Source organism: Fistularia commersonii, chromosome 28 (genome assembly GCF_037954325.1).
Source record: "Fistularia commersonii isolate RoL2024-O1a breed Wild chromosome 28, RoL_Fcom_v1.0, whole genome shotgun sequence".
NCBI lineage: Eukaryota > Metazoa > Chordata > Actinopteri > Syngnathiformes > Fistulariidae > Fistularia > Fistularia commersonii.
In genome coordinates, this window is record NC_141311.1 from 13,279,679 (window position 1) to 13,302,593 (window position 22,915).

Here is a 22,915-nt window from a genome sequence, read left to right on the forward strand (position 1 = left end):
ACAGGGATGAGCAGCTATGAAAATCCCCACAGAATGTACCACATATACAAAGACCTCACATTTGTTTGCTTTGGAAATCGGTAGTATAAACAATCGATGGTATTCAGAGATAAATGTTGTGGTTGCCTCAAGCAAAATAGATAAACAATCCATGGATTTATACACAGCAGACCAACAAATATAGTCCATGTATTGAGCCGTTGTCACACATATACATCACTTTCTAGAATGTTCATAACTGGATTTATTCACACTGTATGTCATGATTTTGTGAAGCTATCTAACCCAAATGCAAGAACACTCTGTGGCGGTACAGTGTTTATTAACAAAGGAAGAGAATGGATGACTGTGGATCCTCTTGGGTCTTGTCACAGGAGTCTCAGGAACTTCATAGGAAATGCGAGATGTAGAATTCTGGAACAAGGAGGTGATGAGAATCCACCCAGAAGAGGGGTCCATGTGGAAGTACCCACTCTAGACAACAATCTGTCCTCGAAGTGCTTGACGAAGCTCTCTGGTGAAGAACTGCAAAGACTGATAACCTTACATCCAGACGGACAGGTAGCTGGGCTTCCGGATGGGCACAGCTGCGAGACTGGGAGCGACTCTAGGCCTCTCCTGAGAGTGTCCGCTGGGTCAGAATGGCTGGATTGTTCTGTCATGATTTTGGAAGGTACCTGACCCAAATGCAAGAACACTCTGAGGAGGTAAGGCGTTTTAAGGGGTTTATTTACAAGGAAGGTGAACAGATGACTGCTGGATCTGTGTTGCCTCCCCTTTCTCAGGAACTTACCAAAGTTTTAAAAACGAATCAATTTGAATTTAATTGGTTGTGGATTGACTCTTTCATAGATCCAAATGGATTAAGACCCCATATGGTGATATGGTTTGCCGGGTGTGCCTGCACACGATACAGGGGGAACATCGTACCTCGAGGGTTGTGGGAGGAGGAGGAAGATGGGGAGAGTGCAGACATATGTGAATAATGCTCCAGACATTTGATTCCTAATTTGGTTTGCAGGGCGGGGAACTGTGGAGAAGTCATGTCAGGATCCCGCTCTCTGCCGCTGGATTCGTTTGGACATCTGCTGCAGCTGCCGGAGGCAACACTCCAAGGTAAACGCGCCCTGTAAACGTTGAATGTCGATCGTGTGCTTTGTTTTACTTGGTTTCATGTTGATTATTGTGCTTATGGCGTTAAGATGATCTATGGAGAGATTTTGGAGTTTCCTGCGAAACGGAAGAGTTACCTATTGAATATTTCCAAATCCAACTTTTTTTTGAATTTTTGCTCTGAGTGCGATTTCTTTTTTTTCTTTTTGGGTTCCCAAATCAGAAAAACTCAGCCATTTTTAGTAGTGGTGTGTGTGTGTGTGTGTGTGTGTGTGTGTGTGTGTGTGTGTGTGTGTGTGTGTGTGTGTGTGTGTGTGTGTGTGTGTGTGTGTGTGTGTGTGTGTGTGTGTGTGTGTGAGTTGGGAATAGGGCGCGGCAGTTATCACACCCACTTTCACTCCAAATGAATGGCTCTGCAGGCGACTCAGCTACAATGATTTACATGGTTCAAATTACTCTCAAGGCTTTGTGAACTTCAAAATCAGATACTCAGTGATAACCCTCAGAAACATGTGGAGGAGGTTGTTGCGGCCTTTGGGGCATCAGCTGATTACTTATATTATTACTCAATCTGACAATACTTTATGGACATCCATAAAAAGTAGTTTTATAGACTAAAAAATCATAACTTCAGACAAAGTGAGATGGGAGTTAAACAGTTCTTTTTTAGATAGTATAAATTGATTCCAAGGATTGACAGATAATGTTTTTTTATTTCCAAAATATTGATATGGGATTCCACAGCTTTTGCAAAATCACAATGGTATAATCCACACATGCACACAAACACAGCCTTGGGATTGCTTGCTCACAGACTGTCTTGTGTTTCTACCCTAAGTGGGTTAGAGCTTAAATCAAGTTACTAATATTGTGACATGACTACCAGACCAGCAGAAAGCATGACCCAATGTCTGAGACAATCAAGACAATCAGTGTTTTATGGTGTGTGTGTGTGTGTGTGTGTGTGTGTGTGTGTGTGTGTGTGTGTGTGTGTGTGCGTGTGTGTGTGTGTGCGTGTGTGTGTGTGTGTGTGTGTGTGTGTGTGTGTGTGTGTGTGTATGTGCGCGCGTGTGTATGTGCGCACGTGTGTATGTGCGCGCATGTGTGTGGGGGCCATCTATGTGCTTAAGGTTGTGATGGCTTTAACATCCTGTTTGCTGTCCTGTTGTGAAACCTATTTGTGAACCTATTTTAAGCACTTCCATTTGGGGAAGAGGGCCCATAAATGTGATCATGTTTTCCATGGTGCACACAGTATAACAGACTTGATTTTTTTTTTCTCTTTGCAATTTCACTCAACTGTTTCATTACTGATGTCTAGTAACAGTTGAGCAGGAGTGGTAATATAATTTTTCCAGCTCTTGTGCATATGTTTATTTTGAGTGGTTTACATGACATTTAATTGGTACCCATGTTTAAAGTAGGAAGGGAGGGTATTAAGCTGACTGGAATTGCTGGATGGCTGGATGACTGATGGAAAAGTGAGCTATCTGCCAAATGAGACTATAAGTAGTGAAGTAAGAAAAGTATAGAGCTTGTCAAACGGGACAGATTTACCAGTTGTTGAGCAGCAGTCAGACTCGAGTACATCTGGAACTTATTAGTAAGGTGGAAAATCTTTGTAGAACTAAGGGAGGAGGGGGAGATCAGACAGATGGAAAGAAAGAACGGTTGTTAAAGCAAGGGGCCCTGCAATGACTCAAGCTCCTACTATTCCTCACTATCATTGTGTTTTAAATATGTGTTTATTTACAACTTCAGCTCATGGCTTCCCCCACTTTCCACCCTTGGTTCCCTTGCCCCACACCCCTTCAATGAGTCATCCTAGCAGTTTCAGAGGCTTCTTTTTCCATTCGGCCTCTTTTTTCCCTAAGATTTTACTTTAGTCCAGTGTAGCATTTCCCTGTTCCCTTTACTGTTTGATAGTTGTTGAATAGTATTAAAGTATCCTTAATAAAGTTTATCCTTTATTAATCCCTGTGGGGAAATTCATTATCTGTAATTAAACCATCATGGATTAATCATGAGCAGTAGGCATGCCGTCCACCAGCAGAGCAGTGTTCAGTGTAGGGGTTCAGTATCTTGCTCAACACATTAGGAGGAGCTGGGAATTGAACCAGGAATGTTCGGTTCCAGAGATGATTGCTCCACCTCCTACCCAACACCGCCCCATAATGAAAATCAAATGTAATTGCCCATTTTAAGTCTTGTCCAGACCTTCTGAAAGACACGCTATCGAGGTTACAGATAAATTCAAGTCAAATGAATTATGTTTGCCAAAGTTTGTCAAATGCCAACAAGGACCCCCTGCTCCCCAAAAATCAAAATAAGAACAAGCTCAAAACCAAAAATGGGATGGCAAGCTGTGATGAAGTTGGCCTGCTATTTATGCAACGCTCTTCCTATCCCACATTCAGAGGTTAGGAGGGGATATGTATTTTCAGATGTTTTTTTGTCAAAAGTCTTTGGAGCAAATATTGATCCTACTTTTTTCCATACCAATTGTTTCTTTGTGCCTAAATCACGAGGCTGATACATCATTCAACATGATTTTCAGCCTTGAAAACTGTACAAGGTGTCTTGTGCAAGCTGGCAGTCCTGCAAAGCAAAGACGAGCATGCCTTGCGACAAGTGTTTATGTAATAATAGACTTGTCTAGATGATTGACTGTCTTGGCCACTTGTAATCTGATTCAGTTTTAGTTATATGAATAATGTGATGGATAAAAAGCAGCATTTAACATTAGCGTGAAACTGAAGAAGCCTCAAACGCCAAATAAAAATATGAAGTGTAAAATGAAATCTCAATGTAGTAGTTCCTCATTCCTCATTCCTCATAGGGTATGGCAAGAACCCAGGCATGACTTAAAATCCAGTCTCATGAAAGACTGTTTCAATTCAATTATATTGAATGTTAAAAGTGCCACAGACCAATCTAACGGGTGGCACGGTGGCACAGTGGTTCGCGCTTCACCCTCACAGCACAAGGATCCTACTTTAATTCCAAGAGGGGACCATTTCTGTTTGCAGTTTTCATGTTCTACACGTCTGCATGGATTTCCTCCCACAGTCCAAAAACATGATGCAGGTTAGTAAATCAGGAAAGTTGACTTGTGACCAGTTCAGGGTATACCCCCTCTCTCACCAGATGGCAGCTGGGATAGGCTCCAGCATCCCCCACAGCCCTGAGTAAGATAAGCGGAAGACAATGCATGGATTACTCAATGTATTTACTGATTGATGTCCTGATTAAAAGCATTCATTAAGTGTTAAAGATTCTAATTTAACACTGAAATATTGTCACCCAAGGACTATGTAGTGGTCACTTAGGAATCATTTTGAATGTGTTAAAATTTATTTGAAGGTACTGTTCAGGACCCATGATTGGTGTCCTTTCCAAAGTTAATTTGCACTCTGGGAGTGGTCATGGAATAACTAAGGCTCTCCCCGATCATGACAACAGACTAACTGTGGGGTCAGTAGAGGTCGTTGCACCCCACTGATAAAGAACATTGGCATAGAGAAAAATCTGTTTGAGACAGCTTGTTGTCATTGGAGGAATGCTTCTGAGAATGCAGTCCAAGGTTTAATTCAAGGCAAAGAAAAGAAGTGTTGAACAGATTTCATGAGATAATAATGTGCTTTTGTGTGCATGAGAACAGAGCATTCATTATTTATGGTTTGAAATTGTGGTTTCATGCATTCACTTATTGTTTTGTCCATTCATGAGAATACAATAACAGCTTTATGTTTTTCATCGAATGCAAACTCTTGAGTTTGTCCTTGACCAGAGATTTAGCCCTCTTGTGGTGGGTTCTTGTACTGCATTCAAAATGTTTAAATGACACATAAAACCTCAACACCATAGGCATTGGGTGATAGATAGATAGCTAGGTAGGTAGATGGATAGACAGACAGACAGACAGAAAGACAGACAGCCAGCCAGCCAGACAGACAGACAGACAGACAGACAGACAGACAGATAGATACAAACATGCACACATACATACATACATACATACATACATACATACGCACAGTGTCTGAGCTGCAACTCCTTCCCACCCCAAACACCCTCCCCCCTCCCACATGTGCAAGTGTTCAAGTACTGTTTAATGTCTTTATCATGTAATATCTTACTTGTCTTATCATATTGCTTATGTGCTGAGGTGTTTTTTCCAAATCCCACATGGTGCCCCCCTACAGGAGCCTAGTTTGGGAGTGGCTTTCTTTTTCTCTCTTCTCCGGCCTTTGTTCTCCTGTTCTCCTTTTTTTCTTTCTTGAAATTTCCCCACTGTAAGACGATTAAAGGGCAATATAATTGAATTCAATTTGATCAATTAAATTAAATTCAATTCAATACATAGATATTAATTAATTATAATGTGTGTGTTGTTTTCTCTTGCAGTTTGATGCCTGGGGTTAAATCTGAAGCAGAAAAAAAAACAGAAAGAAAGACAGAAACAAGCCAAAGAAACTCTTTATGCTCAGCTTCTGTCATCACCTACAGATTGTGCTAATATGGCTATTGTTCTACACTCCAGCCCACTTCTTTGGACCCGTTTGGCAGCCCTAGTCTTCACCTGTGTGGCATTCTCTGTGACTGTGCATAGTGGCAGAGACCTCCATGGCACTGGAAACTGGTGCATCTTCTGCTGGGCTTTCAGCTTTGCCGGCACACTACTTGTCCTGCTGGTGGAGCTGTTTGGCTTGCAGACCAGAGCACCCGTTTCATGGAAAAACTTCCCAATCACCTTTGCCTGTTATGCCCTTCTGCTCTGCCTCTCTGCCTCCATTATCTTTCCCCTCTACTACCTCAAGGGCTCAATGAGCAAGAGTGCAGACCACGACTACCGTATAGTGTCAACTGTCTTCTCAGCCCTTGCAACAATTGCCTACATGATCGAGGTGAGCATCAGTAAGGCTCGTCCTGGAGAAGTTACTGGTTATATGGCGACAGCCCCTGGCCTCCTGAAGGTCTGTGAGACCTTCTTGGCTTGTATCATCTTCGTCTTCCTGAGTGACCCGGTTTTGTACAACAGCCACAATACACTCAAGTACTGCATGTCTGTCTACTGCATCTGTTTTATCCTGTCAGTTGCCATCATTTTACTCTGTGTTGGAGAGTGCACTAGCTGCCTCCCATTCCCCTTTGCCCGGTTCCTTTCTGCCTATGCCCTTCTGGCTGTGCTCCTCTATCTGTCTGCAACCATCATCTGGCCCATCTTCAACTTTGATCCCAACCACGGTGGGAGTAAACAAAGGCCATCCAGCTGTGTCAACCATCCAGGGTTGTGTGTGTGGGACAAGCTCATGGCAGTGGCAGTTCTCACTGGAGTCAACTTCATCCTTTACCTGACCGATATGATCTACTCAGCCCGCTTGGTGTTTATCAGTGCTTGAAGAGGAGGGTGGGTGTCAGGGTCATTAGTATGTCATAAATCATATTGAATTGGGATTTTTCGGAAAGGCTCTTGAACTGAGTTCAAAGTCAGTGCACTTAATATGTATCGCATGATAGTGCTTTGGGTCATTAAAAGAAGAAAAATCATACTCACGTTAGTTTAAGAATAATAAAATAAAAGTGCTTAATACAAAGTTGATATCATTTTCACATCACACTATTCAATCATGCTGATACCATTATATTGTACACCGTTAGGATTGATTGGGGATGTCAAAAAAAAAAGATTGTACCTTGAAAATGTAAAAAATCTGTCTTGCCAATGGTGGGCAAGAAATTATCATTGGCTATGTATATACTGTACAATTATGATCATCAGTGTATTATTATCATCTACAAGTTAAAATCAGCAGGAGGAATATATATTCACTACAGAAGATTGTGGATTTTACGGTTGAAGATAAGATTGTGCTTATTGATATTAATATACAATGTATGTTTAAAGTCATGTTTATCAAAAATGAAATAACATCAAACTTGTGCTGTTGAAATCATATTAATCATCAGTTTAGTTAGAATTGGTTTGTTCTTCAAAGAAAGTAATGAGACCAAATACATACATACATATATATATATATACATATATATGTGTGTGTGTGTGTGTGTGTGTGTGTGTGTGTGTGTGTGTGTGTGTACTGTACTTTATGTATTCCTTTGATGTCAGAATTGTTTACTGTTCTGTTCTCTGCTGTTTATCATTCACGTGTGCAACCACATCAGTGTTGTTGAAAAATGTAATCCAGAATTTCAATAAAACCACTTGATATAAAGCTAAATGTGCAGATTATTTAATTTCAGTTGAGCTTCTTCTTCTTTTGGCTTTTTCTACCAATATATTCACTATCTCTCCTCTGCACATGACCGACCCATCTCAGTCTGGCTTCTCTGAGCTTCTCACCAAACCATCTTACATGTGCTGTCCGCTGATAGACTCATTCCTGATGCTATCCATCCGGGTCACTCCCAAAGAGAACCTTGGCATCTTCATCTCTTCGACCTCTAGCTCTAACTCCTGTCCTTTCGTCATTGTAACTGTTCTCAGGTCATACAGCATCACTGGTCTCACCACTGTCTTGTACACCTTTCCTTTCATTCTGGCTCAGTCTTCTATCGCTTAGTACCCCTGACACTTTTCTCCACCCATTTCAACCTGCTTGCGGATACAAATAATGTACACTGCTCACAAAAATTAAAGGAACACTTTTTTTATTGGGCCTCGCATGAATTGAATTAAACCTGTCTGATAATTTTCTGGTTAAGCAGCTGAGGGCCTCGTGAATCAATTTCAGCTGTATTGGTGTTCATGGAATTAACAGCAGGTGCACTTCTGTGGCAACAATTAGAAAACCCTCAAAACAGGACTGGTTTTACATGTGGAGGTCATTTCAAGTTTCTCCCTCTTGATCTATTTTGGCTGGTTTTCCACTCGTGCTGATTTTGGCTTGCGTAAAAATCTCTACTGGCAGTATGAGGCGATTCCTTAATGCTGCAGAAGTTGCACAGGTTGTCCAACTTCTCCAGGATGGCACATCCACACGTGCTGCAGCAAGAAGGTTTAATGTGTCTCCCAGCACAATCTCCAGAACATGGAGGAGATTTCAGGAGACTGGTGGTTATTCTCAGAGAGCTGGACAGGGCCGTAGAAGGTCCTCAACCCCTCAGCAGGACCGATACCTGCTCCTTTGTGCAAGGCGGAACAGGCTGAGCACTGCTCGTGCCCCACAGAATGACCTCCAGAGGGCCACTGGTGTGAATGTGTCTACCCAAACAGTCAGGAACAGACTTCATGAAGGTGGCCTGAGGGCCCAACGTCCTGTAGTGGGCCCTGTGCTCACTGCTCAGCACCGTGGAGCTCGACTAGCATTCGGTCAAGAACACCACAATTGGCAAGTCCACCACTGGCGCCCTGTACTTTTCACAGATGAGAGCAGGTTCACCCTGAGCACCTGTGATAGACGTGAAAGCGTCTGGAGAAGACAAGGAGAATGTTATGCTGCCTGCAACGTCGTTCCACATGACAGGTTTGGTGGTGGGTCAGTGATGGTCTGGGGAGGCATATCCATAGAGGGACGCACAGACCTCTTCTGCCTAGGAAATGGTGCTCTGACTGCCATAAGGTATCGAGATGAAATCCTTGAACCCATTGTCAGACCCTACACTGGTGCAGTAGGTCCTGGTTTCCTCCTAATGCACGACAATGCCCGGCCTCACGTGGCAAGAGTATGCAGACAGTACCTGGAGGATGAAGGAATTGAAACAATTGAATGGCCTTCACGATCCCCTGACTTAAACCCAATAGAAGATCTCTGGGACATTATGTTTCGGTCCATTAGGCGCCGCTAGGTTGCTCCTCAGACTGTACAACAGCTCAGGGATGCCCTCACACAGATCTGAGAGGAAATGCCACAAGACACCATCTGTCATCTCATTAGGAGCATGCCGCGACGTTGTCAAGCATGCATACAAGCTCGTGGGGGCCACACAAGATACTGAAAAGCATTTTGAGTTGCGGAAATTAAGTTTTGCAAAAAATGGACTAGCCTGCCACATCTTCATTTAACTCTGATTTTATGGTGTCTACACAATTGAGCTCTCTGTAGGCTGAAAACTTTTATTTCCATTAAAAGACTTGTCACCCTTTTGTTCCTAAGACACTGCCCTGTCATTATTTGTGTAGATATCCAACCTCATATTGAGATCTGATGTATCTAATGTGTTTCTTTAAAGTGCTCCTTTAATTTTTGTGAGCAGTGTATATTAGCATTTGTGGTAACACCACTTCTTCTACTTGCTCAAGGATTTATGGAATCTGTGTAACTGATAAATGATACAACCTACAGCAATGTTGGCGAAACTGATATGTCAGTACCACCCCTGATTAACGACATAATGTTTCACCATTACTTTGACCATTAAGTTGATCATTATTTTAGTTCTTGGCATTTAATTTAAATCTTGGTTGACTTACATGATTGTATTCATGTTCTTCTCTTCAAATTTCCAATCAATTTCCCATAGTTTGATGAGCTTGCAGCTGATTTATGGACAAGTCAAAATGAGTAATTAAATAGGTAAATCATGTTAAGTTTGATCATTTGTTTAATTTTCCAGCATTGACTTCAATTAATGAAATATGAAAAAAATTAAATAAACTTGTTTTGGGTATAAGATTTGTTTGCTATTGTTATTAGACTTTTATATTAGACTGGACATTTTATATTAGACTTGGACATTTTTTTAGATGTGAAAAGGAAAAATGATACAATGATGATCATAATTGCACAGTATATACATAGCTAATGATAATTTCTTGCTTGCCATTGGCCAGAAAGGATTTTTACACATGATCCAATTTTCAAGGCACAATCTTGTTTTTTTTAAAAATTCCCAATCAATCCTAACACTGTACAATATAATAGTATCGGCATGATCGAATAGTGTGATGTGAAAATCATATCAACTTTTTATTAAAGCACTTTCATTTTATTATTCTATTCATCGAACAGCATATGTTCGATGTTTTGGAGAGAACGTCAGAGAAGCCAGACTGAGATTGTTCGGTCATGTACAGAGGAGGGATTGAGAATATATTGGTAGACAGATGCTGGAATTGGAGCTGCCAGGCAGGAGGTCTAGAGGAAAACCAAAGAGAAAATATATGTATGTTGTGAGAGAGGATAGGAAGATAGTTGGTGTAAGAGAGGAGGAGGAGGCTTAGATGGTGAAGGTTGAGCCCTGGGTTAGGCTTCGGGTCGACCCCTGAAGGGAAAAGCCGAAAGTAGAAGATACAGGCTCTCATATGAAGTATAAACATTCCAATTTGAGCACAATGAATAAACAAAAATCAATATTCTATTCTGCATAATTATGAAATGTTTCCTACTTATTTGGATTTTAATGTATTCGAAGTTCAATGCAGCCTCAGGGCGGCACTGGCCCGTGTCTCTCCAAGCCTGCCTAGGGGGGGCACGGAGCAGTGTCTCCCTGTGCCGGTCCCGAGCCCGGATAAATGCAGAGGGTTGCGTCAAGAAGGGCATCCGGCGTAAAACTTTTGCCAAAACCAAACATGCGAGTCAACCATAACCATATCATACCAGACCAGTTTAACAACGACCGCTATTGGTTCAAGAACAAGAAGAAGAGGAGGAGTGCGTGTTCGGAAGCAGAGAGAGAGGAGGAAGGGAAAGTGCCTGGGACTGAGAGTCGGGACTTGACAGGAAAAGGTAGACATGATGCAGAGAAGGAAGGTGGATATACTATGTGTCCAGGACACCAGTTGGAAAAGTAGTAAGGCCAGAAGCTTAGGAGCAGGCTTTAAGTTATGGTACTGACAAGAAGAGAAATGGAGTAGCAGTTATCTTGAAGGAGGAGTTTGTTAGGAACGTCCTCGACGTGAAAAGAATGTCAGATAGACTTATGAGTCTGAAACTGAAAATCGAAGGTGTGATGCTCAATGTTGTTAGCAGCTATGTCCCCCAGGTGGGATGTGAATTTGAAGAGAAGGAGAAGTTCTGGAATGAGTTAGATGAAGTGATGCAGAATATTCCCAGAAATGAGAGAGTGGTAATTGGTGCAGACTTCAATGGACATGTAGGTGATAGTTGGATAGTAAGGAGGGTGAGAATGATCTATACAGGTTGGCGTCACAGAGAGATAATGTTGGAAAGGATGTACAACAGGTCCGGGTGATTAAGGATAGAGAGGGAAATGTATTGACAGATGCGAGAGGAGTGATGGGAAGATGGAAAGAGTACTTCGAAGAGCTGATGAATGTGGAAAATGAAAGAGAAGCAAGGGTAGAAGAGGTGACTATTGTAGACCACAAAGTAACACAAATTAGTAAAAGTGAAGTGAGGAAGGCATTGAAGAGGATGAAGAGTGGAAAAGCAGTTGGTCCTGATGATATACCTGTGAAGGTGTGGAAGTGTCTAGGAGAGGCAGCGGTAGATTTTCTGACTAGATTATTCAACAGGATCCTAGAGAGTGAGAGGATGCCTGAAGAATGGAGACGAAGTGTGATGGTGCCTATTTTTAAGAATAAAGGGGATGTGCAGAATTGCGGCAACTATAGAGGATAAAGTTGATGAGCCATACAATGAAGTTATGGGAAAGAGTCGTGGAAACTAGACTGAGAGCAGAAGTCAGCATTTGTGAACAGCAGTATGGCTTCATGCCTAGAAAGAGTACTACAGATGCAGTATTTGCGTTGAGTACAGAGTACAGAGAAAGCCAGAGGGAGCTGCATTGTGTTTTTGTAGACCTAGAAAAAGCATATGACAGGGTGCCAAGAGAGGAGCTCTGGTATTGTATGAGGAAGTCTGGAGTGGCAGAGAAGTATGTTAAACTGGTGCAGGACATGTATGCTAGCTGTGAGACACTGGTACGGTGTGCTGTCAGGGTAACAGAGAAGTTCAAGGTGGAGGTGGGACTCCATCAGGGATCAGCTCTGAGCCCCCTCTTGTTCACAATGGTGACAGGCTGGCAGATGAGGTTAGACAGGAATCCCCATGGACCATGATGTTTGCGGGTGACATTGTGATCTGTAGTGAGAACAGAAAATAGGTAGAGGAAAATCTTGAGAGGTGGAGGTATGCTCTGGAAAGGAGAGGAATGAAAGTTAGTCACAGCAAGACAAAATATATGTGAGTGAATGAGAGGAACTGGGGTAGAACGGTGCGGCTACAGGGAGTGGAGATCAAGAAGCTGGAGGATTTCAGGTACTTAGGGTCAACAGTCCAGAGCAACGGAGAGTGTGGAAAAGAGGTGAAGAGACAGGTCCAAGCAGGTTGGAATGGGTGGAGAAAAGTGTCAATGGTATTATGTGATAGAAGACTATTGGCCAGAATAAAAGGAAAGGTATACAAGTCAGTGGTGAGACCAGCGATGCTATATGGCCTAGAAACTGTTATAACGACCGAAAGACAGGAGGCAGAACTAGAGGTTGCAGAGATGAGGATGTTGAGGTTCTCTTTGGCAGTGACCCGGATGGATGGGACCAGGAATGAGTCTATCAGAGTAATAGCACATGTTCGATGTTTTGGAGAGAAGGTCAGAGAAGCCAGACTGAGATGGTTCGGTCATGTACAGAGGAAGGATAGTGAATATATAGGTAGACGGATGCTGGAATTGGAGCTGCCAGGCAAGAGGTCTCGAGGAAAACCAAAGAGAAGATTTATGGACGTGCCAGGGTATCACACCTGGGTCCAATTTGTAATCGGCGCCAGCTGCAGCAGATGCCGCTAATCAAGATCCCTATAAAGGGCAGCGGCATGCTCTGCCTGGCGCTGGGGGATGGTGGCTCTCACAGACCACTGTGGAGCCCCTTCCTCCCCCCCGTTACAACCGGACCCAGCCGGCCGGTGTAACATTGGACCCTGCCGTGACCCTTCCTTATCCCGTTACGATGGGACCCAGCCGGCCGGTGTAACATTGGACCCTGACCCTGCCATGACCCTTCCTTACCCCGTTACGACCGGACCCGGCCGGTGTAACATTGGACCCTGACCCTGCTGTGACCCTTCTTCCCTTCACCCCCCCCTGCCTGGGGTCTGTCCTGCCAGTAACCCGTCCTGCCACCCTGCCTGCAACTCGTCCTGGTGAGACCCAGCCCTGTGCAACTCTGTCTCGGGGCCAGGGGCTTACCAGCGACTCCCTACCTGCCGTTCCACATAATAAAGCGCTTTCAACACAGATTCTGCTCTGAGGTGTGGTTCCCTGCCCGAGTCCGCCACCGTGTCCCGTGACAGGACGTAGTGAGAGAGGATATGAAGGCAGTTGGTGTGAGAGAGGAGGATACAGAGAATAGGGTTAGATGGAGAAAGTTGATTCTCTGTGGCGACCCCTGAAGGGAAAAGCTGAAAGAAGAATGTATTCGAAGATCGATAATGGTTGTAAATGTACCGGTGTAATGAGTTAAATAATGTTTGTAAATACTCTATTTTGAGATCTACAAATTTATTATACTTTTTTTTAGTGTGAAACTTCATAAAAACAATATTTTCATATGGATCAAATAATCATTCTCATATATGACTTTCAACATACAGCAACCAATCAAAACAAAAGCCAATATGTCATGATTTGGGAGGGCATGCCTAACCTAAACGCAAGGACACTCAGGAAGTAAGGTGTCTAAAGGGGTTCATTTGACAAGGCAAATGAATGGAGGGCTGTGCAAGGTCAGCCACCAGAAGCAGCAGTTTATTAAGGCATCGGATTGGCTGATACCAGGATGGGCAGAGAATTTGGAGGAGTGGGCCCAGTGAATGAGATGAGTGCGGACTGAGGTGGGGAAAGAGTCCCAACGGAGCAGTTTGGAGGCAGAAGAGGAGGAGTCTGGCTTAGTGTTTGGGGCACCTGGGCTATAGAGATTGAGAAGTTTGAACGTGAAAAGAGACCAATGGGTTTGGTGATAGTTCAGACGTTTGGCCTACTGTGGGTATGATAAGTTCTTATGATCTGTCCAGACTAGAACAGGATGTTCAGTACCCTCCAATGCAAGTTTGATGGCTGGGAGTTCCCGATTTTCCACATAATTACTTTTGGCAGGGGGACAACCAACAGGAGAAAAGGACACAAGGGTGAAGCTTTCCATGGAGTTCATGGAGTCCACGTGTTGTGATAGTACCCATGAGTAGATAAGAATGTCATCCACGTAAACAAATTTGAAAACATGCAGAAAATCACAGAGTACATCATTCATCGGGCCTTGAAACACAGCTGGGGCATTGTAATTTCCAAAAGGCATGATTAGGTATTCAAAGTGTCCAATGGGAGTCTTGAAGGCTGTCTTCCGTTCATCAACCCGGTGGATCTGAAGCAAATGGTCAGCGGTGCTGCGGTCGAGCTTGGAAAAAAATGTCAGCTCCTTGATCAGGTTCGAAGGCTGAAGAAAGGAGAGGTAGAGGATATTTATTCTTGACTGTGATTTGGTTTAATCCCCTGTAGTCTACGCAAAATCAGAGTTAGCAGTCTTTCTTGCTGAAAGACTGAAAGAAACGCCTGGCCCCCTAGCAGATGATTAATGGCCAATGATACTTGTTGAAAGTGACTCGTGGATGTAGTTCTCCATGGCCTCCCTTACCCAACAGGACAACAGGAAATATTATTGCTAACTTGAGAGTAGTGGTGCCAAAGGGAGGAGATTGATTGTGCCATCATAGGGCCGATGGGGTGGTAGAGAAAGGGCCTTGTGTTTAATTAGGTCTTGGCTGAACCCATATTCTTCAGGGATGAGGGACAAATCGACCAGGTCAGCACCATCAGGGCTAGCAGGAGAAGGATAGCACTCAGAGAGAGGCAGTTAGAGGACCAGGACTCGATTCTGGGTTCTGACCAGTTAGTGTTGATTGTAGCGTTGGAGCCAGTCAGACCAAAGGACAATATTGGACACAGGGGGGTGAGGAAGACATAGATAGTGTCATGGTGATTTCTGAAAATTAACTGTTAAGGCATTGTCTTGTGGGTGATGTGGGGCAAGGCTCTACCGTTAACAGAAACAGTCAATAGAGTGGAGAGAGGTATGGTTTCAATATTAGACTGCAGGACCATAGAATGCTCAATCAGACTCTGCTCACAACTGGAATTGAGCACAGTGAGGAAGAGGGAGTCTTGTTGGGTGGTATTCGCCACAGACGGGTCCAACCGGGCAGGTCCAACCGACCTGCGTTGGTTCTGGATCCATGTGGTGGACCTGTGTCTTGGGCAATAGGGGGGCTGGGAGAAGAATGATGCAAGAGTCAGAAACAGTTCTGACCTTGTTTAAGCATCCCAAGATTTCTGGACCAGGCAGTGTGGTCAGAATCCTCACCAAAGCTTTGCATGAATGAATCCCTTGAAGGTACAACCAGAGCTGGAGGGATCCTGGAAATCGGGGCCTCAGCCCATCTTAGGGCTTTGCCTGAATAGAGTCCAAGGACAAATGAAATCTTGGCACCATCGTGAGGGAAGCAATGTGGTGAAATTCTCCTAAGAATTTCCCTGGAATGGGTGAGCTAACATCTCAGGAAGTAGCAAGGGCCTGGGAGACCGGCAGAGCAGTGGGGACCTCTGTAGGAGGAGGAGATGGATTAGACTGAAGACTCAGAGACAGCCGATCCAAGCACTGGTTAGTGCAATCTTGTTGTCGACAGAGTTTAAGAACAGGGTTATGAGAGTGGATAAGAGAACTCTCTTCAGATAGGGTTCTCCTGGGAGCATCCGCTGGGTCAGATTGTTCAGTCATGATTTTGGAGGAGGTGCCTGACCAAAATACAAGGACACTCAGAAGGTAAGGCATCTTAAGGGGTTTATTTGACAAGGGAGGTGACCAGAGGGTCGTGCTGGGTCCGGGTTGTTTCTGGGAATGCATCACTGGAATTAGGAACTCGCAAGACATCAAGCTCAGGGACAATGAACTTGCAAGGAACAACCAACAATTTGGGACTGAAGGGTGGGCAACAGGCTCCTCTTGTCCTCCCCCGACGAGGTCTGATGAGCCACAGGTGTGTACTGCCCCCAGCTGACATCCAAACCAGGCTCTCTAGTGAAGAACAGAGGTGAAGGGAAATTTACATAGACGCCAAGCCCCGGATTCCATATATAATAATATAATATAATACCAATGTCTGACGATGCCAGTGCTCCAGTTCAAAATGATGCTGGCATTTAATGATTTTCAGTTATATGTCAACACCTCAATTTGATCAAGTGCCATTGTTTGCTGAATTAAAGATTTGCTGAATCATATTCAGAGTATGAATAGGTTATGCCTTTAGATATGATATTTGGGACCCAATATTTTGGACGAGCTCTTCCGGGGGGATCTTGAGGTGTTCCAAGGCCAGCCAAGAGACATGACTCGTCCAGCATGTCCTGGGTCTTCCCTGGGCCCTCCTCCCGGTTGGACATTGCCGTTTGGAGGAGTCCAGGAAGCATCCAAACCAGATGTCCAAGCCACCTGATCTGGCTCCTCCCAATATGGAGGAGAAGCAACTCTAATCTGAGCCCCTTCCAGATGGCCGAACTCCTCACCTAATCTCTAATGGCCCAGACACCCTGTGGAGAAAACTAATTTCAGCCTCTTAGATCTGCAACCTTATTTTTTTGGTCAGAACACGCAGTTCAAAACAACTATGTTTCTATATAGTTCGACCTGGAAAATTGGTAACTCCCAATATGGAGTGGGTACTCCACCCGTTTCCTGCTGAGAACCATGATCTCAGATCTGGAGGTGCTAATCATCACCCCGGCCGCTTCACATTTAGCTGCAAACTGCTCCAGCAAGAACTGGAGATCACGGTCTGATGAAGCCCACAAAACCACATCATCCACAAAGAGCAGAGACCCAATCCTAAGGGCAACCAAACCAGATTACCTGAACACCCTGGGAGCAGCTCCAGATTAGAAAAGAGTCCAACCTCTCTCAAGAGGCCTACTCTCTCAAGAGGCTTTGAGAGCCTTCCAGAGCCTGAGCGTGGGTCAAGGTGAATCCAACTATATCTAGCCGGAACCTCTCAACCTTGTGCACTAGCTCAGGCTCCTTCCCCACCAGAAAGGCGATGTTCCATCTTCATAGAGCAAAATTCTGCAGCCGTGGATCAGATTGCCAAGGGCCCCACCCTAGCCACCACCCGCCCTCTTTGGCCCCTCCAATGGGTGGTGAGCCCAAGAGGAGGGGACTGAGCCTGGCCAAGGTGCAGTTCCTGCCACCAGGTGCGCTATTGAGCCTCTTCCCCGGGCCTGGGTCTAGGGTGGGGCCCCAATGAACCGCATCTGGTCCATTTTTCTTTTTCGTCATTGGGGTCTTCTGAGTCGAGCTGGTCTGGTCTCTCACCTGGGATCTGTTTCCTTGGTTGACCCTACCAGGGGCAGAAAGCCCCTGACAACTTAGCTCCTAGGATCACTGGGATGCTCAAACTCCTCCACCATGATAAGGTGCTCTGGGAGGGGAAATAATTTAACATTTTCAACAAAATTAAATGTGTTCTCAGGGGGAAAAAACAGGTCAAATAACAAGGTCCTTCTCATGATCACATTACTGTCAGTACAAATAATTCAAAATGAAAGATCAGATTATTTGTGAGGATTATTTATATTCCTGGACATCAGATAACCTAGTCCTAACACTGTTAGTGTAATACTTTCTTGAGGATGATTGATCCTTTCTGTCTCCCAGTCTTTTTATTGGCTGCTGCTCAAGTCACGTTTGTTTTCCGTATGAGAACTACTGTATTTTCTGAGCACACCTGAATATAAGCAGCACCGGCTAAAAATAAATAAATATATGTATACTTATAAAGGTCGCCCTTGTCTGCAAGCCACAGGTATCCACGTTGTGACATGAGATATCGTTTACTTTTGTGGTTGCTCTTCAAAACATTGCCCCTTTTTAATTGTTTCTACATAATTGTACAAAATAGTCCATCAAAGGGTGTTTTCTTTGGAGATGCCATTTAAACTTGCTTGGCACCATGGTGCTATTGGATAGCTTCTTACCACACACCAAGCACAGCGAGGTCGGTGCCGTTGCATCCCCAGGGAAAGTGAATCCAAATGAAAGATAGCTTTCGCTGTATTGCCTCAAGCTCATTGTCTTTTCTTTTTTCTTTTGTCCATCTCCATCACTGTCACTCACTCGTCTTGCTGTGATCTCAAACTGCCACTGTCGGGCAGCACTAACTCTGACCTCTACATCATCGCGTCACAGATGTGACACTCAGTGACACTGGTTGAAAGTCACTAGGCTAAATCACAGAGCCAATCTGTGTCATTCAGCTCAGGAAAATTCTCAAGTGTTCTCAAATAGCTCCAAAAATGAAATAATGTCCTGTTTGTTCACCTACATTCAAGTGTAAATTCTGTACCAATCTTTGGCAGGCCAGATTAAAAAGACCAACAGGCCGGCTGTGTTCCGCGGGCCGCAGTTTGCCCCTCCCCTGCTCTAGACCTTCATATCCTCAATAAATAATGGTAGTGTAAACAATATTATAAATATGAACAATGTTAGTAGTGCAGATAAAGCATTTGAGTGCAGCTTGGTGTGCAACTCACAAAATGCAGGTGCAAGAATGAGTGCGGTTTAAATGGACAGTAGTTACATGTGCAGATGAGCGCAGCACTGGCTGTGCTGCATGTAAAGTGCAGAAAAAGAAGAATGTGTGTCAACTGCTTAACAGTCTGATGGAAGTCAGGTAGAAGGAGTTCTTAAGTCTCACTGCTCTACATTTCACACTCCTGTACCCCTGGCTGGAGGGTAGGAGTGTGGGACAGTCTATGTTGAGGGTGGGCATGGTCCTTGGCAATGGAGACAGTTCTCCTGTGGACTCTGCGGTGGTAGATGCTTTGCAGAGAAGGCAGTGAGGTTCTGGTGATCCTCTCTGCAGTCTTTACTACTCACTGCAGGCGTCTGTGGTCCAGAGCAGTGGTGCTGCCATACCACACAGTGATGCAGCTGGTCAGGATGCTCTCAACAATGCAGCTGTAGAAGTTGCTGAGGGTCTTAGGTGACATGCCAAACCTCCTCAGCCTCCTAAAGAAGTACAGCCACTGTTCACCCTTCTTGATTGTCTGCATTGTGTTGAGGAACCAGGTGAGCTCCTCGCTTATGAGGACACCCAAATATTTGAAGCTGCTCACCCTCTCAACCTCAAGACCTCGGAGGAATAGTGACTGATGAGGTTGCCTCTCATTCTCCACGTCCATGACCATCTCCTTGGTCTTGTCCTTGTTGAGGGTGAGGTTGTTGTCCTCACACCACAACATCAGAATGGCCAACTTCCATCCTGTGGACCATTTCATCCCTGCCAGTGATGTAGTCTATGAACTTCACAATGATGTTGTCCTCATAGAAGGCGACAGAGTTGTGGGTGAACAAAGTATATCGGATGGGGCTGAGAACACATCTCTGAGGAGTGCCTGTGTTCATAATGATGCTGGCTAAGGTCCTGCTACCTATCCTGACAGACTGGGGTCTACCAGTCAGGAAGTCCAGGAGCCAATCACAGAGGGTGGGTCTGCAGACAAAGGGTGGACATTTTGTGTGTGAATTGTAGGATATGACGGTGTTGAATGCGGAGATCTAGTCCGCAATGAACATCCTGATGTAGGAGTCTTTGTTTTCAAGGTGGGAAAGGGAGTTGTGGAGGGTAGCAGCTATGGTGTCTGAGGTGGACCTGTTGGGTTGGTATGGACATTGCAGGGGTTCTAGAGTTTCAAGGACGCTGTTATGAATGTGAGCTAGCACCACTCTCTCCAAAAACATCATAATTGGAGTGAGTGCTAATGGCCTCTGGCCAGTAGTCATTCAGGCAGGTGGGTAGGCTCTTCTTGGGGAGGGGGACGATGGTTGTGTTCTTGAGGCAGGTTCAAACGGTGCTCTGGCTGAAGTCGGTTAGAACATCAGCCAGCTCATTGGCACAGGCTCTAAAGGCCTTCCTGGGGATATTGTCCAGCTGCCTTGCAGGGGTTGATCCTTTTCAACACTGGTACCTGGTCTGATGACACTGTTGGGAGAGGAGGAATGAGAAGAGGGGGGGACTGGTCCCATTTTGTGTGTGACTCTCCTCTGTGTTGTGGCTGGGGTTCTCGAAGCGGGTGCAAAAGCTGTTGAGGTCATCCGGCAGGCTGTCTGCGGTGATGTGGATGCTGCTGGTGGACTTGATGGCAGTGCTGCAGGCCTTGTCCCGTTCACCAAGGGATAGCAGTGGAGTAGAAGCCATTCAGCTTCTCTCTGTACTGCCTCTCTGCTGTTCTAATGGCTTTCTTCAGTCAGTACTTAGCAGAATTGCACTCCTTCTCATTGCCAGATCTAAATGCATGAGCGCGGGCACACAGCATGTGGTGTAGCTGACTGTTCATTCAAGGCTTCTGGTTGGGGAACATCCTAACTCGTATGGTGGGCAACACAAGTTGTCAATACAAGTGCTGATGCACTAAGTCACATACTCAGAAGAGTCCTCCTGTGTCTGCGACCTTGAAGACAACCAAGTTGGCTGTAGCAAAACAGTCCTGTGGGGTGTCCCCTGAGTCCAAGGTCCAGAGTTTAATTTCACTGGTTAGACGTTGGTCTGTCGATGGCGAGATGTAAACAACGGCTAAAAACACAGCAGTGAATTCCTTCAGTAGGTCATAGGGACAGCATTTTTGCAGCAAAAAGTCTACGTCTGGTGAACAGTGCTTGTTCATTGTCCACACATTTCCACACCAAGAGTTGTTCACAAACAACACACCTCCCCCTTTGGCCCTACTGGAGGCTGTGGTTCGGTCCCCTCGGTGTACAGAGTGGGTCTGCAGCTGAGTGGCAGATTCAGGGACTTTGTCTGAGAGGTGAAGGACTCAGGGAAAATCAAGGTGCAGCACTCCTTGATGTCACACTGGGTTGTGATTCTGGTCCTCAGCTCGTCCAGTTTGTGCCCCAGGGCCCAGGGACCGGACGTTAGCTAGCAGGAGGCTAGGCAGCAGTGGTCACCTTGCTCTGGCTTTTAGCCTAGCATGCAGACCACCCTACTTACCACGCTTGCGTCGTGGTCTCCAAGGTGCTGTCCTCGGGCAGGCCTGCTCACTCAAGCAGAAAGTATTTAATCAAGAAAATTGCTTATACTCCATTTTATTGAAAAGACATTGTGAGATATATGGTACATGGAAATGTTCAGTGTTACTTTTGGAGTCATATCAACATTTTTAAGTTAATTACGGTAAATATGTACAGTGTGTGTGGCACACTGGCTATCACTTTCCGCTCACAGCAAGAGGTTCCTGGTGCAATTTTGACACTGGGCTTTTCTGTATGTAGTTTGCATGTCCTCCCCATGTCTGTGTGGGTTTTCCTCTGGTTCCCCATTTTCCTTACACAATCCAAAGTCATTGTACAATAAGGAGGTTAATTGAATGAGGGTGAATGGCTGTTTGTCTCTACATGTGGCCCTGTAATCAAGGACAACAGGCTCATGATGTAACCTGCCTCTTGTCCAATGGCAGCTAGGATAGGCCGGAACACCTGACACACCACAACCCTGAGTGCAGGATAAGTGTAGGATTTATAAACATTTTACAGAAAGAAAAAGTACGCTTCCGGGGAAGCACCTCCTGGGATGTGCCAAACTGATCCATGGTTGCCCACAACTAATGGTTCATACATGATGGGTTAAATGCATCGAACCATCCATCCATCCATCCATCCATCCATCCATCCATTGTATGCCGCTTATCCTTCTCAGGAGTGCGATGGATGAAGCGGGATACACCCTATACTGGTTGACAGTTAAATGCAAGAGATATATAACTGAATATGACAAATAAAGGACATCTTCCTTTTTGCCAACTATTGTCTTGACTGTTTATTCCACACTTGGGGTTGTAGTGGGGCTGGAGGAGAGAATGAATGTTGTTAAATCTTTGATTGATACTTCATTTGTAGGTATCAATGTTGATGGTGGATGCAATGTACACGGATCTGGCCCCAAATTGTAACAGATGAGCACTGGGCACAGAGACATTTTCCATTTGTTGAACTGTATCAAGAGCTGCAGAAAGTCTCACACCTGCTTTCATAGGTTCTACCTTTGGTATGAGGTAAAATATCTTTCATGTCCTCTTCTGCTGCAGCACAAGTCCATAAAAGTCAAAGGATGTGGCCTTCAATTAGATCTTGTTTGCAGAATGAGTGCTAAGGACCTTGACATTCCTCTGTTTGTGAATATGTCTCTCAAGACACAGTAATTCCCTCTTAGGGGATCTCTGAAGAAGGGGCTGGACCATCCCCTGCAGAAGGGGAAAAAAAAAAACTGCACGTTTAAAGCCTCCCCTATCTGATCAATGGTCCATCACATCTGAATGATGATGAAAACACTGATGAGTCATCTGCTGTTAAAGTCCATGTCTCCAATCATAAATCACAAGAATAAACATGATAAAACTTGTATTGACAACCATCAAATGAAAAGTGTCACACCGTATTTTGCTTACTAAAAAATCAATAATGTTTTGTTTTGAACCATTAATGTTATTTTTTTTTAGAAAGATAATTAAATATACTTGGGAATCATACAATGACTTTTATTATTTACAAGCCTTCTTTCAGTTTTCTGTTTGTGCACTTAATATATGGGTGTGGCACCCAAGACTATTTAGATAATTGGAATTGTATTGTTGGATATGGAGACACCCCCCAACATATTTGTTTTTTGTTTTTGTTTTGTTATATTGTTGTTTCGATTTCAGATGGCACTCGGCCACACTATGCTGGAAATGTTTGAATTGACCCTGTTGTAGTTCTTACTTTGACCGGGGGTGGCGGTAGTAACACAACAGCCAGTGGTTGACTGCTCTAGCCTCGCGCACAAACAGCGGTTGTCGGCGTCTG

At 44.5% G+C, this 22,915-nt stretch overlaps 1 protein-coding gene across 1 annotated transcript; it reads left to right on the plus strand.

The window, feature by feature from the left end:
* Positions 1-382: 382 nt before the first annotated feature.
* On the plus strand, positions 383-7,343 carry LOC147217682 (myeloid-associated differentiation marker homolog). Its single transcript, XM_086175377.1, has 3 exons — positions 383-707; positions 1,022-1,116; positions 5,521-7,343. The coding sequence occupies exon 3, from the start codon at positions 5,634-5,636 to the stop codon at positions 6,513-6,515; it is 882 nt and encodes a 293-aa protein (XP_086031503.1). The 5' UTR covers positions 383-707; positions 1,022-1,116; positions 5,521-5,633; the 3' UTR covers positions 6,516-7,343.
* The last annotated feature ends 15,572 nt before the right edge of the window (positions 7,344-22,915 follow it).